This window comes from Bos javanicus, chromosome 7 (genome assembly GCF_032452875.1).
Source record: "Bos javanicus breed banteng chromosome 7, ARS-OSU_banteng_1.0, whole genome shotgun sequence".
Classification (NCBI taxonomy): Eukaryota; Metazoa; Chordata; class Mammalia; order Artiodactyla; family Bovidae; genus Bos; species Bos javanicus.
The window spans coordinates 93,543,497-93,559,714 of record NC_083874.1 but is presented as its reverse complement, the minus strand read 5'-3'; the positions used below and the strand labels follow the sequence as shown (position 1 = coordinate 93,559,714).

At 36.1% G+C, this 16,218-nt stretch overlaps 2 protein-coding genes across 7 annotated transcripts in view; one reads left to right on the top strand and one right to left on the bottom strand.

Moving 5' to 3' along the window:
* The window catches only part of MCTP1 (multiple C2 and transmembrane domain containing 1), a 1,073,276-nt gene that overhangs the window by 590,332 nt on the left and 466,726 nt on the right, over positions 1–16,218 (top strand). The gene's annotated exons all lie outside the window — the stretch shown is intronic.
* Positions 1–16,218, bottom strand: part of SLF1 (SMC5-SMC6 complex localization factor 1) — a 68,751-nt gene that overhangs the window by 20,510 nt on the left and 32,023 nt on the right. For all 6 annotated transcript variants that reach the window (XM_061424411.1, XM_061424414.1, XM_061424412.1 and 3 more), the window contains 4 exons: positions 15,975–16,133; positions 14,995–15,158; positions 8,743–8,874; positions 8,005–8,170 (listed from right to left, as the gene is read on the bottom strand). In XM_061424411.1, the coding sequence (XP_061280395.1) occupies positions 8,005–8,170; positions 8,743–8,874; positions 14,995–15,158; positions 15,975–16,133 (621 nt within the window). The remainder of the gene's footprint in view (positions 1–8,004; positions 8,171–8,742; positions 8,875–14,994; positions 15,159–15,974; positions 16,134–16,218) is intronic.

The following is a 16,218-nucleotide window of genomic DNA, read 5'->3' as shown; positions in this document are numbered from 1 at the left end:
CTAGAGATCTCTTCAAGAAAATTAGAGATACCAAGGGAACATTTTATTCAACAATGGGCTCAATCAAGGACAGAAATGATACGGACCTAACAGAAGCCAAAGATGTTAAGAAGAGGTGGTAAGAATACATAGAAGAACTATATAAAAAAGGTCTTAATGACCTGGACAACCATGATGGTGTGGTCACTTACCTACAGTCAGACATCCTGGAATGCAAAGTGAAGTGGGCCTCAGGAAGCATTACTACGGGAAAAAAGCTAGTGGAGGTGATGGAATTCCAGTTGAGCTATTTCAAATCCTGAAAGATGATGCTGTTAAAGTGTTGTACTCAATATGGCAGTAAATTTGGAAAACTCATTAGTGGCTGAAGGACTAGAAAAGGTCAGTTTTCATTCCAATCCCAAAGAAGGGCAATGCCAAAGAATGTTCAAACTACCGTACAATTTCTGTCATTTCACATGCTAGTAAGGTAATGCTCAAAATCCTCCAAGCCAGGCTTCAGCACTCCATAAACTGAGAACTTACAGATATACAAGCTGGATATAGAAAAGGCAGAGGAAGCAGAGATCAAATTGCCAACACCTGTTGGATCACAGAAAAAGCAAGGTAATTTCACAACAAACTGTGGAAAATTCTAATAGAGATGGGAATACCAAATTACCTTACGTGCCTCCTGAGAAATCTGTATGCAGGTCAAAAAGCAACAGTTAGAACCGGACATGGAACACAGACTGGTTCAAAATTAGGAAAGGAGTGTATCAAAGCTGTATATTGTCACCTTGCTCATTTAACTTATATGCAGAGTACATCATGACAAATGCCGGACTAGATGAAGCTGGAATCAAGATTGCCAGGAGAAATATCAATGACCTCAAATATGCAGATGACATCACCTTAATAGAAGAAAGCAAAGAGGAAGTAAAGAGCCTCTTGAAGAATGTGAAAGAGGAGAGTGACAAAGCTGGCTTAAAACTCAGCATTCAAAAAATGAAGATTATGGCATGTGGTCCCATCACTTCCTGCCAAATAGATAGGGATAAATGGAAACTTTATTTTCTTGGGCTCCAAAATCATTGCAGATGATGACTACAGACATGAAATTAAAAGATGCTTGCTCTTTGGAAGAAAAGCTATAACAAACCTAGACAGCATATTGAAAAGCAGACTCACTTTGCTGACAAAGGTCCATATAGTTAAAACTATGGCTTTTCTAGTAGTAATGTATGGATGTGAGAGTTGGACCATAAAGGTGGCTGAGCACTGAGGAATTGATGCTTCAAAAACTGTGGTGCTGGAGAAGACTCTTTAGAGTCCTTTAGTCAGCAAGGGTATCAAACCAATCAATCCTGAGGGAAATCAACCCTAAATATTCACTGGAAGAACTGATGCTGAAGCTGAAGCTCCAATACTTTGAACACCTGATGGGAAGAGTCGACTCACTGGAAAAGTCTCTGACGCTGGAGAAGATTGAGGGCTGGAGAAAAAGGGGGCAAGAGAGGACGAGAGGGTTAGATGGCATCATCAAGTCAATGGACATGAGTTTGAGCAAACCCTGGGAGATAATGAAGGACAGGGAAACATGGCATACTACAGTCCATGGGGTTGCAAAGAGTCGGACATGTCTTAGTGACTGAACAACAAAAAACCATAATCCAGCACTGCATCACGTAAAAATAACACAAAACCAACCAGCTGAGACTTTCCTTATGCAAATAAATGTACATGTGTACCTGACACCACAGATGAGTATCAATATTGCTTAGTATTCAACTCACCTTCAAATTATTGTTATTAAACAGAGAAAGGACTCCGCTGGGGGTCCAGTGCTGCAGAGTCCTCCTTGCAGTGCAGGGGACACCAGTTGGATCCCTGGTCCAGAAGGTTACCACATGCCTTGGAGCAACTAAGCCCATGCATCACAAATGTAGAGCCTGTGCTCTAGTGCCCGGAGCCACAACTATTGAAGCTTACATGCCCTCGAGTCCCTGCTCAGAAACAAGAGAGGCCACTGCATTTAGAAGCCCGTGTACCTCAACTACAGAGTAGCCCCTGCTAGCCTCAACTAGAGAAAGCCCATAAGACAAAGATCCAGCGCTTCCAAAAACAAATAAATAAATCTTTAAAAAAAAAAAAAAAAGATAAGAAAAATTAAAAAAAAAAAATCAAGAGATAGGCACATCTTGCAGTATTTTCAAGGAAAGACTGCGGTTCCTTTACCATGGTCGGAAAAATTCCTACCAAAGTTATTCTACTTGTGTATCAATGGCTAAAACAGCTATCACATATCCGTTATAGAAAATTTTCATAGAAAAATATACTTTCAAATCAGGTTCTTGGATCCTTTTACACTATTTTCTTAACCATGACACTCACTATAACCATAGGACACTGTGCTATGGACTATACTCACTGTAACCTAACAATGCTATTTATAGCACAGAGAATATTTGCTTTGGAGTAGGTTAGAGGGGAAAAAGGCAAAAAAAAAAAAAATCATAAAAAGAGAAAAGCTTTCTTGGAATACTGAAATGTTTACTAAAGCTGAAAGAGTATAGCACAAATAACCTAAGATTTAAAGAAATGAAATATATAATTTACAGATGTGACATATTTACCTTGAAACTCCCTTCTAATATGTTCAAGTTTTTTAGAAGACATTCTGTCAATACAGTTCTCTATTATCTACCAGTATAAGTAATCTCCAGGTTATAAACTTGGCAATCTCCACAAAATTGACCAGTGTGCAGAAGAAATCTGAATGTTGGACTTCTGACTCCCAGATTAGGGCTTTCTACAATATCCCACAGCAACAGATGACAAACTGCTCCTCTAGTACCTCTGGCAGAAAGAGGCAAACATTAACTATATACTGTGCCTCTTCCTATTTTGAACAGTGGCACATGAAATGAGACAAAGTGTTGGCCGCTAGTCAAGGTTTTGCCCTAAGAAGCTGTGACATCTTGAATACGTTACTTATACTCTTCAACCTCAATTTCTTTATCTTTAAATACAAACTAGTTTCCATTTCTACCAATAACTATATGGTTATAATTAAACAGCATATAAGGACATCACAAAGAAAAGCAGGACTAAGTACTGAGCTTAGTAAAATGTGTACCTCCTCTATAACCTTGACACATCCCACCTCTGCTCTAACAAGGAAAGCCCAAGCTTTCTGAGATTATGACAATGAAATTCATTGCCATTGTGTCACTCTGCAATACTTTCTGATTGACATTATGACAAAACAATATTAGCATAAACTGAGGACTTCTGTTTAGCTAATGACTTAAATTGAATGCTTCAACTAAGCAAATCAAGATACAAATGCTTTGCAGTACAGAAAATGATGCCTGTGAACATGCATGGAATTCGTGAAATTGGAAACTGCCAAAGATTTAATTAAGTACAATAATGAATTCTAACACATAAAGTACCAAAATTAAAAAAAAAAAAAAACCCAGCTTATATGAAGTTAAGCAATACAAATGTTAAATAAAATATTTGCAAAGCTCAAAACCAATTCTCACACTACAACTGATGCTACAATTTCTTATACACTGCTTTGCAAATGTTTAATTTACTTATAATCTGAACAAAAATCTTCAGGTTAAATATGTATGAATTCGTTACTATTTACATTAGTATTTGCTGAGTAAATTCTTAACTGTGGGAGTCCTTTGATGATTTAGTAAAATTGTGGAAACATCACTTTTATTATTGTTTTCAATTATAAATGAAAATTTCATTTATATAATGGATAAAAAGAAATGTTTTTTTCTTATTTATGCATTTCTGCATAAATAAGAAAATGTTTTCTATACTTAATGATTTTATTGTCTAATCAGTAGAAAAAAAAGGCAATGATAATTAATCAGGATTTTATCACTTTTAGCTTATAAGTGTAGTTACACCCAGCAACAATCCTCCCTTTTTAATTCAAATTGAAAGAACAAACAAAAACCCTGAAAAGAATTTTTCTTTAAAGAATGCATCAGACACTCCCTAATTAAGAATCTTTAAAAATCAATAAGGGGCTTCCGTTTCTGATAACGGAGGCCTCCCTAACTCAGATAAACTGTCTTACAAAAGAAAACTTAAAATGTTGAATACGTAAAACATCTTCTGTAAAGTTAAGAGAAACTGCTCAGCCAGGATCCAGGAGAAGGTAAAAACCAAGTGATGCCTCAAAGCTAGCTGACTTTGCCCTAAGGCCATCTGCTGACCCCAGAGAAAGAGCTGACATACAGGGGAGAAGAGAGAATAAAAGTCATGGCCCAAGGCCTAATGCCCAATATGCTGGCACCCTGCAGGGCTTCAATCTCAAAGCAAGCACGAAGCAGAAGCAAAACTACCTTTATCTGTAGCCCTGTGCTTCACATAGACTATTCAGGAACCCTTGACCCCAGCAACAAAAATTCTCTCTACAAGAAAATAGTCAGTGTCTTTGCCACAAACTGTTTCTACAAAGTAATTTTTTAAATACCATTTACAGCATACAGTCAGGCATACCTAGTTTGCAAGAAAATATAAAAGACAAGAAAACAGCAGAAACAATAGAAACAGACTCACAAAAACGTCAAATATGGAATAATCAGACATAGACTGTAAAATAACTATTGTAAGCATGTTCAAAGAAAAAAGAAAATCTTGAAAACTTTGTAGGGAACCAGAAATCATAAACATATACCATAGTAATTTGTAAGTTAAAAAGTCTAAAACTGGAAAAAGTACAAAAATTAAAAGTGCAATCACCACGTTTATCTTTTTCAGTTCAGTTCAGTCACTCACTTGCGTCTGACTCTTCGAGACCCCATGAATCGCAGCACGCCAGGCCTCCCTGTCCATCACCAACTCCCGGAGTTCACTCAGACTCATGTGCATTGAGTCGGTGATACCATCCAGCCATCTCATCCTCTGTCGTCCCTTTCTCCTCCTGCCCCAAATCCCTCCCAGCATCAGAGTCTTTTCCAATGAGTCAACTCTTCGCATGAGGTGGCCAAAGGATTGGAGTTTCAGCTTCAGCATCAGTCCTTCCAATGAATACCCAGGACTGAATCTCCTTTAGGATGGACTGCTTGGATCTCCTTGCAGTCCAAGGAACTCTCAAGAGTCTTCTCCAACACCACAGTTCAAAAGCATCCATTCTTTGGCGCTCAGCTTTCTTCACAGTCCAACTCTCACATCCATACATGACCACTGGAAAAACCATAGCCTTGACTAGATGGACCTCTGTTGGCAAAGTAGTATCTCTGCTTTTCAATACGCTACCGAGGTTGGTCATAACTTTCCTTCCAAGGAGTAAGCGTCTTTTAATTTCATGGCTGCCATTACCATCTGCAGTGATTTTGGAGCCCCCAAAAAATAAAGTCTGACACAATTTCCACTGTTTCCCCATCTATTTCCCATGAAGTGATGGGACCAGATGTCATGATCTTAGTTTTCTGATTGTTAAGTTTAAGCCAACTTATTCACTCTCCTCTTTCACTTTCATCAAGAGGCTCTTTAGTTCCTCTTCTCTTTCTGCCATAAGGGTGTATCATCTGCATATCTGAGGTTATTGACATTTCTCCCGGCAATCTTGATTCCAGCTTGTGCTTCTTCCAGCCCAGCGTTTCTCATGATGTACTCTTGTTAGACACAGTTGAAAAGAGACTAGTGAACTAGAAATTGGATGAAAACGCTATTCAAAACAGACTGAGTGCAGAAAAAAATGGAAAATAAACACAAGAGGGTAAAAACACAGAGGATACAAAGAGGAAGTATAACGTTAAGTTCAACTGGAACTGATAAAGCAAAAGAGAAAATGGATCAGAGGAAATTAATTAGAAGAGGAACTATGTAAGAACTTTCCTTAAGCTAGAAGAGACTTTATTTATGGCTGCAAAGCCTTTGACTGTGTGGATCCCAACAAACTGTGGAAAATTCTTAGAGAGATGAGAATACCAGACCACCTCACCTACCTCCTGAGAAATCTGCATGCAGGTCAAGAAGCAACAGTTAGAACCAGACATGGAAAAACGGACTGGTTCCAAATCAGGAAAGGAGGATGTCAAGGTTGTATATTGTCACCCTGCTTATTTAACTCATATACAGAGTACACGATGCAAAATGCTGGGCTGGATGAAAAACAAGATGGAATCAAGATTGCTGGAATAAATATCAATAACCTCAGATACGCAGATGATACCACCCTTATGGCAGAAAGAGAAGAAAACTAAAGAGTCTCTTGATGAAAGTGAAAGAGGAGAGTGAAAAAGTTGGCTTAAACTTAACAATCAGAAAACTAAGATCATGGCATCTGGTCCCATCATTTCATGGGAAATAGATGGGGAAACAGTATCAGACTTTATTTTTTGGGGCTCCAAAATCACTGCAGATGGTAATGGCAGCCATGAAATTAAAAGACGCTTACTCCTTGGAAGGAAAATTATGACCAACCTCGACAGCGTATTGAAAAGCAAAGACATTACTTTGCCAACAAAGGTCCATCTGGTTAAGGCTATGGTTTTTCCAGTGGTCATGTATGGATGTTGAGAGTTGGACTGTGAAGAAAGCTGAGCGCCAAAGAATGGATGCTTTTGAACTGTGGTGTTGGAGAAGACTCTTGAGAGTCCCTAGGACTGCAAGGAGATCCAACCAGTCCATTCTGAAGGAGATCAGCCCTGGGATTTCTTTGGAGGGAATGATGCTAAAGCTGAAACTCCAATCCTTTGGCCACCTCATGCGAAGAGTTGACTCACTGGAAAAGACTGATGCTGGGAGGGATTGGGGGCAGGAGGAGAAGGGGATGACAGAGGATGAGATGGCTGGATGGCATCACCGACTCGATGCACATGAGTTTGAATGAACTCCGGGAGTTGGTAATGGACAGCGAGGCCTGGCGTGCTATGATTCATGGGGTCGCAAAGAGTCGGACACGACTGAGCGACTGAACTGAACTGAACTGAACTGAATCCTATATGAGGTCAAAAAAAAAAGTTGAGTTAATTTCAGAAAGCAGAAATCATATAGAGCTCACTTTTAAGCTGTAAGTTACTATTAGATATTAATAACAAAAGCACAGACAAAACCCACTAACGACAAAAAGCCATCCATTTAGAAGTTTTAAAACACTCTTTTAAAAATTTCTTGGATCAAAGGGGGATTCATAATTGACAATAAAAAACACTTTGAAAAAATCAGTAAGAACACCCTACATTAAAGGATCAAAACTTGAAGGAGGAATCTCAAGTTGTACTCAAAAGGACATTTATATTAAGTACACATATTAGAAATAAAGACAAAAAAAAAAAAAAAATAAGATTCAAACATTCAAGAAGACAGAAGAGAAAGTAAAAGAAAGGGATTTTAAAAAATGAACTGAAATTAATAATACAGAAAAGTTAACAATAAAGTCCCCAAAAGATCATTTTGAAAAGAAAAATGACTAACATTATGCACCTAAAACATGGAACAGAATGTTGCTATGAACTTTACATATTTTCTGCATTTAATTTTCCCAGTTACCCTTCAGATAAATGTACTAACATCACTTTATGTTAAATTTCAAATGATAAGCAAAACCTATTTATGGAGAAATGGTTCAGGAAATAACTCAACATCAAGAAAGGTAGTTTTAAAAACAAGTAGAACTTATTAGTAGCTCACCAAAAAGTTGTATGGATTAGCTCAATTTTTAAAATCAATAGTTTCTTAAAAATTGAAACATCCAGAAATATAAAATCTAGAATGATAATCAACTGTAGATTTCTTAGCAGTAATAGCCAAGTAATTCTCCAAATGTGAAAACGGCACTACCACCAAATGAGGAATGATGAAACCAGCCACCAAGAATCTTTTACTTTAAAATTAGATAAACAAAATAGAAAACAATGATATATTTGGGTACATATTAATTTTTTTCAAGTAACTCCAAATATAAAAGGAAGAAAAAAAATGCGTATGTCAAAGAAGTACTTTTTTCCAAAGGCCAATGTTCATTTGTAAATTAATCCTACTTACATCATTAGACTTGCATTTTTCCTTGTGAGAATATATAGTCCACTCCAAAAGCATATTTACAGGTTTGGTCAAAAGCCCAGAGGTCTCATTTCCTGACCAAAAGATTTCAAGAAGAACTGCCTTTCCTGTTATTTTCAGACTCTGAGAATCTGACCAGTCATACAATCTAATAAAAAGACAAATGAAAAGCATTATCTTTATGCCAATTTAACTATTACAGTTACTAGGCATAAGAGCTGCTAAATTGATCATCACAGTTATTAGGCATAATATCTTGCCATAAAACAAAAAATTCTAGCAATTTCTGAATATAGGAAAATCATAAAATATAAGGATCTTAATATCGAGTTATAATTCAGGAGTACACATTAATGTAACTGCAGGTTTTAGAGCATGTGCAAAGCTTACAGATATTATAGCCAGTGTTAAAACCTGGTATAGCTTTTTACTTAGGCTTTCAATTACTAAAGAATTCAAAAGTATACAAATTCTGAAAAATAAAAACAATCTATCCAAACGTGTAAGTCAGTGAAAAATAAAAATGTGAACTAAGGAAACATAACATATAAACCTTTACCGCTACTGAAGGACTGAATCTAGACATATATTTTTCAAATAAATCTACTTTAAACTAGAAAACAAGGTGGTTTTTTAAGAAATGTATATGTAAATAATTAGAAAAACGGTACATAAAACAACATATAGAAAAGATATATATTTTTGGTGTTTAAAACTTACTTTTGACTCAGATGTCGGACTTCACTTTCAATCAAATTAAAGAAAAATTTAAGCAGTGTTAGGTGGAGTACCTTAGAGCCAATAATATTTTCTGAAATTTGATGACAAAAACTTTCATTGAAAAGGCAAGACCTGGAAAACATGAACCCAACAATCTATAACATGTAACAACTCACTGAGTAATTTGTGAGCAAATTATTACGTTTCTCAGAAAATCATCAAAATTTTAATAAAGTTTGCTCCCACAAAATGTACAGCAAATTAAGCAAAATTTTATTAATAATATATTTTCTTCCTTTAAATATTAAACCCTGTCAAATATCCCATACAGTTAATTTTTCAACAATAGAGATCTAATTTCCCTATTTTTCAATGATTGTAATGTTTAACAACCAGCTGGTAGTCTCCCTTTGTATTCATTTCACTGAAAAAGAACAAAAGAGCTATGAATTTCATTAATTCATTGATTCAGATGATCAGCTACATTTTCAATTAGCTACACTCAATTTATAATATTCTCCATAATCCTCCTCTTACTCAGATTATCTTATTCATATTTAGTAAAATGAAGATTATTTAGAGCTATTTTTTTAGTTTTAAAAATTCAGTATTTATTTTCTTTCCATCTTCTGCAGCAGTTCTACCCAACAGAACTTTCTGTGATGATGGATATGTTCCACTGAACACTTGAAATGTGGCTTGTGTAGAACTGAGGTGTTGAAATTTTATTTAATCTTAATTAAATTTAAATATAGTCACATGTGGCTAGTGGCTTCAGAGTTGGAAGCACAGTTCTACAGTATTTTTAAAAAGAGAACGCAAGATAAATCAGAACTCTAGGACTAAGAGTCTAGGCAACAATATTTATTACAATTTTCTTCCAATTTCATTATTATATCAATGATGTACTTGCAACTCTGTACCTCTGTCTCCATCCTTTCCATCTCCTTTAGAATACCACACTAACAGAGTAGTGTGGTATTCTATTTAACAGCTATTAAATTTAATAATCCATCTGATACTTCAATCTAGTCTAAAAGGTCCTCCTTGACCAGTTATTTAACTCTACCTGAAAACTGCCAGAGATGGATACAACAGTATCATTTTTTCATTTTATATGGAGAAGGCAATGGCACCCCAGTCCAGTACTCTTGCCTGGAAAATTCCATGGATGGAGGAGCCTGGTAGGCTGCAGTCCATGGGGTCACTGAGGGTCGGACACGACTGAGCGACTTCACTTTCACTTTTCACTTTCCTGCATTGGAGAAGGAAATGGCAACCCACTCCAGTGTTCTTGCCTGGAGAATCCCAGGGACGGGGGAGCCTGGTGGGCTGCCATCTATGGGGTTACGCAGAGTCGGACACGACTGAAGTGACTTAGCAGCAGCATATTATGAAATATTTCAAAAATACACTCAGAAGTAGACTAATATCATCCAGCTCATTTACATTCCTACCACTTTCCTAGGCACCTTCCACTAGACTCCCAACAGACATAGTTATTTAATAATTAGATCTGGTATCTGTTTATTAAAAAGTCTACCTTTAAGCTGTCTGAAATCCATTTCTGGTAGCATCAATTAATTCATTCAAATCTTTATTAAGCATTTATTATGTTCCAGATATAAGCACTGAGGAGAGAGATGTTTTAACACTGAGCATCTACTCTTCTGAAATTCAGAGGCTGCTTACATACACTGTTGGAGGGAATGTAAATCAGTATGGAGATCCCTCAAGGCTAATCATGTTTCTATTATGGCATGCAGCTGTAATTATCTTTTATTTTTTGCCTGGCTATTGATTGTGAAAACTGATAAACATCATTTACTATTGTGATTACATAACTATTACATTGACTTAATACTATTTTATTTATGATTGGTCAACAGAAAATAATAGAATTCTACATCACCAAAACTATCATTTAATAGAAAAATCTATAATCACTTTTTAAAATCCAGATCCATATCAGAATAATCTTGGAATTTTTTGAAAAATACAAATGCCCAGGTACTGCTTTTTTTATCCAGAGCTCCAGATATGTTTCTAATGAGCAGCCATGTTTATTTAAAAGCAACTGGATTATATGAGGATCGTTTATTTTTATCTAGTTTCACTTCTATTTCATATCCAGTGCTCCCATTTCATTTAGTTTGTGTTTTCCAATTTGTCTGTCTCTTTTTTGACATTTTTTCTCAAGACTATCAAGTGTAGTAGAAAAGTCTCTGTATACATATATATATAAAGTATGTATAATATAATATATATATTTTAGAAAACTTCTGAATTTTTGCCTGGCTAGAAAATTTGACATTTTGATTTCACTTGTTTGACTCAGTATGAATACAATACTATATTTCTAATAAAAAACAGATATGCAATAAGCAACAAAGGGAACTATAGTCAACATCTTATAATAAACTATAATGGAAAATAATCTCAAAAATAATGTATGTGTATATGGGTAACTTCTTTTAGATGGGAAATGCCAAAGAATGTTTGAACTACCGAACAACTGCACTCATTTCACATGTTAGGAAGTTAATGCTCAAAAATCCTTCAAGCTAGGCTTCAGCAGTACATAAACTGAAAACTTCCAAATATACAACATGGACTTAAAAAAGGAAGAGGAACCAGAGATCAAATTGCTAACATCTGCTGCATCACAGAAAAAGCAAGGGAATTCCTGAAAAACATCTATTTCTGCTTCACTGACTATGCTAAAGCCTTTGACTCTGGATCACAACAAACTGTGGAAAATTCTTAAAAACAGACAGGACTACCAGACAGCCTTACTTGCCTCCTAAGAAATGTGTATGCAGGTCAAGAAGCAACAGTTACAACAACATGGAACAATGGACTGGTTCCAAATTGGAAAAGGAGTACATCAAGGCTGTACATTGTTACCCTGTTTATTTAACTTATATGAAGAGTACATCATATGAAATGCCGGGCTGGATGAAGCACAAGCTGGAATCAAGATTGCTGGGAGAAATACCAATAACCTCAGATATGCAGATAACACCACCCTCATGGCAGAAAGTGAAGAGGAATTAAAGGGCCTCTTGATGAAGGTGAAAGAGGAGAATGACAAAGCTGGCTTAAAACTCAGTATTCAAAAACTAAGATCATGGTATCCGGTCCCATCACTTCATGGCAAATAGATGGGAAAAGTGCCAGAAAAAGAAACAGTGACAGACTTTATTTTCTTGGGCTCCAAAATCACTATGGACGGTAACTGCAGCCATGAAATTAAGACACTTGCTCCTTGGAAGAAAAGCTATGAAAAGCTAGACAACCTATTAAATAGCCAAGACATCAGTTTGCCAACAAAAGTTCACCTAGTCAAAGCTATGTTTTTCCAACAGCCATGTATGGATGTTAGAGCTAGACCATAAAGAAGGCTAAGTGCCAAAGAATTCATGCTTTTGAATTGTACTGTTGGAGAAGACTCTTGAGAGTCCCTTGGGCAGCAAGGAAATCAAACCAGTCAATCCTAAGGGAAATCAACCCTGAATATTCATTGGAGGGACTGATGTTGAAGCTAAAGCTCCAATACTTTGGCCACCTGATATGAAGAGCCAACTCACTGGAAAAGACCTGATGCTGGGAAAGATTGAAAGCAGGAGGAGAAGGGGACGACAGAGGATGAGATGGTTGGATGGCATCATCAACTCAATGGACCTCATTGAGCTTGAGCAAATTCCAGGAGATGGTGATGGACAGGGAAGCCTGGTGTGCTGCAGTCCATGGGGTCACAAAGGGTCGGACACGACTGAGAGATGGAGCAACAACACCACTATGTGTAAGTGGATCACCTTGCTGTGCACCTGAGACACTACTTGAATATAATATAAAGAAAAAAATTGAGAATAGAACTACCATTAAGATCCAGCTATCCCACTTCTGGGCATTTATACAAAGAATACAAAAATGCTAATTTGAAAAGATATACACACCCTTTGTTTATTCCAACAATATTTTACACTGGCCAAAATATGGAAATAACCGTAAGAGCCCATCAACAAATGAATAACGATATGACACACGTTCACACACACACACACACACATAATAGAATACTACTCAGAAAAAAAAAAATCTTGCCATTTGTGACAACACGGATAGACTTGGAGCGTATTAAGTGAAACAAGTCAGAGAAAGACATATACCCTGTGACTGTGGAATATAAAAAACAAATGACCAAAATAAATGAGCAAATTAGACCAAACCTAAACAAGCACACAGAAGCAGAGTAGCGGTTACCAGAGGGGGAAGGGCTGGGGTGGGTGGAGAGAAGATCAACTGTATGGTAACAGCAGAAAACTCAGTTTTCCTGGTGAGCACACTGCAGGTACACAAAAGCAGAAATACAATGTTCATATGCAACTTACATAATGTTACAAACTAACGTTACAACAAGAAAGAATTAAAAACAAAAACAAAAGCCAGAGGCTGATTTAAATAAGAAACTTAACTCAAGGCAAAGGGCAAGAGATAGAAGTCGCATTTCACCTGTACTCTAAAGGATAATTAGGAGTAGTCAGGTATTTACAGGGTGTCAGGAATGGAAGTTTATAGAAGGCAGAGAAAATCTAAGAGCAAACGGTTAAGAAATGAAAAACAGGGGCTTCCCTGGCGGTGTGGTGATAAAGAAATCCGCCTGCCAATGTAGGAGACATGGGTTCAATCCCTTATTTGGGGACGATCCCACATGCCATGGAGCAACTAAGCATGTGGGCCACAACTAGAAAGCCTGTGTTCTAGAAGAGTCCAGGAGCCACAACTACCAAAGCCTGCATGCCCCACAGTCCATGCTCCACAACAAGAGGAGCCCCTGCTTGCCGCGACTCAAGAAAAGCCCACGCAGCAACAAAGACCCAGCATGGTCAAAAATTCATACATATAGGTAAAATTTTTAAAAAAGATTTCAGTCATTGGGTACACTTGGGAAAAGATGAAGATAAGAATGAAGACACACAGAGGGCTAAATTATGGAGGGTCTTACATGTTTTGCGAAGGAATTTTAAATGTTTTCTATAGGTGATGTATGTCTTAATGAAGGACTTTTATCTGGGAAATAATAAGACCACTTTGGAAAGACCATACTGGGGTACTTTGGAAGACAAAAGGAAAAAAGTAGAATCAAGGTCAACAAGGTTGGTAGTGCAACAGTTTACATAAAGAGCAATGAAGGCTTTTAAATAAATGTGATGACAATGAAGGAAGAAACAGATTTGAAAATTAGGAAGAATGGCAAATAAATAAACCATATATCTTCACTTCCTACACCTGTGTTGAGACAGTACTGTGTTAGAACTGTGCTCATCTCTTCAAAAGTGCAGAAGCTAAGAAAAAAGGTGCAGGAATTATGATTTTATCTTTTTACCCCTTGAAACATAGCACAGTGCCTGGCTTCCAGTAACTACTCAATAACTTTTTTTTTTTAAAGAATAAATAAATGCATGCTAGCTAGCCAATTAGCTTGCGTTAAATATAATACAACCAAGATGGTAGGTAAATCCTTATGATCTCAAAGAAGTAACCAAGGATCTAGCCTTCGCCTGGCTAGTCAAGTAACCTTTCTCTTATTACTATGGACTCGTGCTAAAATCAAACATTTGGATAAAAACAAAGTACTTCGCAGACAAAGGAGGGCTATCAGATACACAGAGCTATCAGAAAAAAATGGAAAAATCGATTAGTTCTGTCTGAGAGAAAGCAGCAGAAATAGGAGCGATTTCTGAAAAGATTAACATATGGAAGACAAAGGAAGGATTTAGGCAGATGACAGCATGTGCAGAGGCATGAAAAAGATGACATATTTAGGAAACATTAAGTTCCATTTCAAAATTCAAATTCCTAGCTGAAAAAATAGAAACACTAAAACAGATACTGTACACAGTTACAAATGTTTATACTGACAATGACCAAAATTTGATAATGTTCATATGCAATAAATTAATTTTCTTACTTTTTACAACAAAGTTCAAATGTATTTTGTTAAAAAGAAAACAAAGAATGATTTAGCATTCCTGTAAGTCCACTTCATATATTTATTAAACTTTTTTTTTAAAATAAAATGACTGACAAACATGACCAATTTAGCCCTTGTGTTAAACACAACACACAAACATCACACACATAAAAATAACTTTTTCTAAAAAGAAACATATTTATCAATATCTAAAAAATACATAGGAGAACACGGACTGTATGAAATTGAGCACCCTTGCATGTGAAATTCCTTACCTGATAAGCACTTCTATTAGAGACCATGTCCCTTTCATACAAGTTGGACACTGAAACAATTCTAAGTAATATGTTGACATGGCTGGGGACTTCCAAGGAGGGTGAAGGTGAAGAAGAGCTGACAATATATGAAAGTATCGACCAGAAAACGTATCTATGTTATCCTATTATTTAAAAACAAAGAAAGAAAGAAAACAAGATGGCTAAAAGTACCGTTTTACCAGCTAACTTAGTTTAAAACTCTAATAACCCAGATCTAACTTTCTTGGCAAAAATATGTGTTTGGACAAAGGAGAACAGATGGGAGCATGATGTTTAGCTAATTGAATACTGACTGCAACTGAGAGAAGCATACTCTAAACATGCATCTGCGTATTAGACAATCTCAGCTATTGGGACTAACTTATATAAAATGTCCATTTACTTCTCATGATTATACTGAGATTGAGTCCCCAAATGTGACTTGAAATAAACTAAAGAAACTTTACATGCAACATTCTGACTTATTACCAATGTTAGTCTGACACAGCTTAAACCTGTTTTTTCTTCTAATTGGTACCTTGATAAAGAATATAACTAGAAATCTATCTTGATAGAAATCTACCTTTGAAAAGGTGTTTTCATTGGTTTTCACAGTTAAAAGAGTAAATTCAGTACCTACATATACTATGAATAAAAATGATTACCAATGTACTGAGTAATTTACTAAATGACCTTCTAGATCTCTGAAATTTGATTACTGCCACAGAAAAAAAATTCTGAGAAAAATATTAAAACAATTTAATTTAATTTAAAAACAAAAGAAACAGTAATAAATGGGTGTCTCATTTCTTATTAAAATGAGGGAAACAAATAAGGAAGAGAAAACAAATATATACATAATAATATAAACATACAAAAATAACTTTAAATATGCAAAAAGAGAAAATTTGCATTTTAACATTCTTTGAAAGACCATCAATACGTAAGACTGCTCTTACCTGTAGAATGTTTTCTAGAAGAGCATGGAGAAGATAAACAGGAGGGATATAATGTGCTTGCAAAGAGGAAAGTTCCTCAATTGCTTCTTTAAAAAACTGTCCTTCTATGAGGCTTTCAATTAAATTTAATATTCCTCGTGGAAATTCAGCATTTTTAACCTACAAAAGGAAAGATTCTATGACTCAAAAGTAAGAGGAAAATTCTGATACGAAATTTTGAATTAGTAAGGAGCCTGAATTTCCT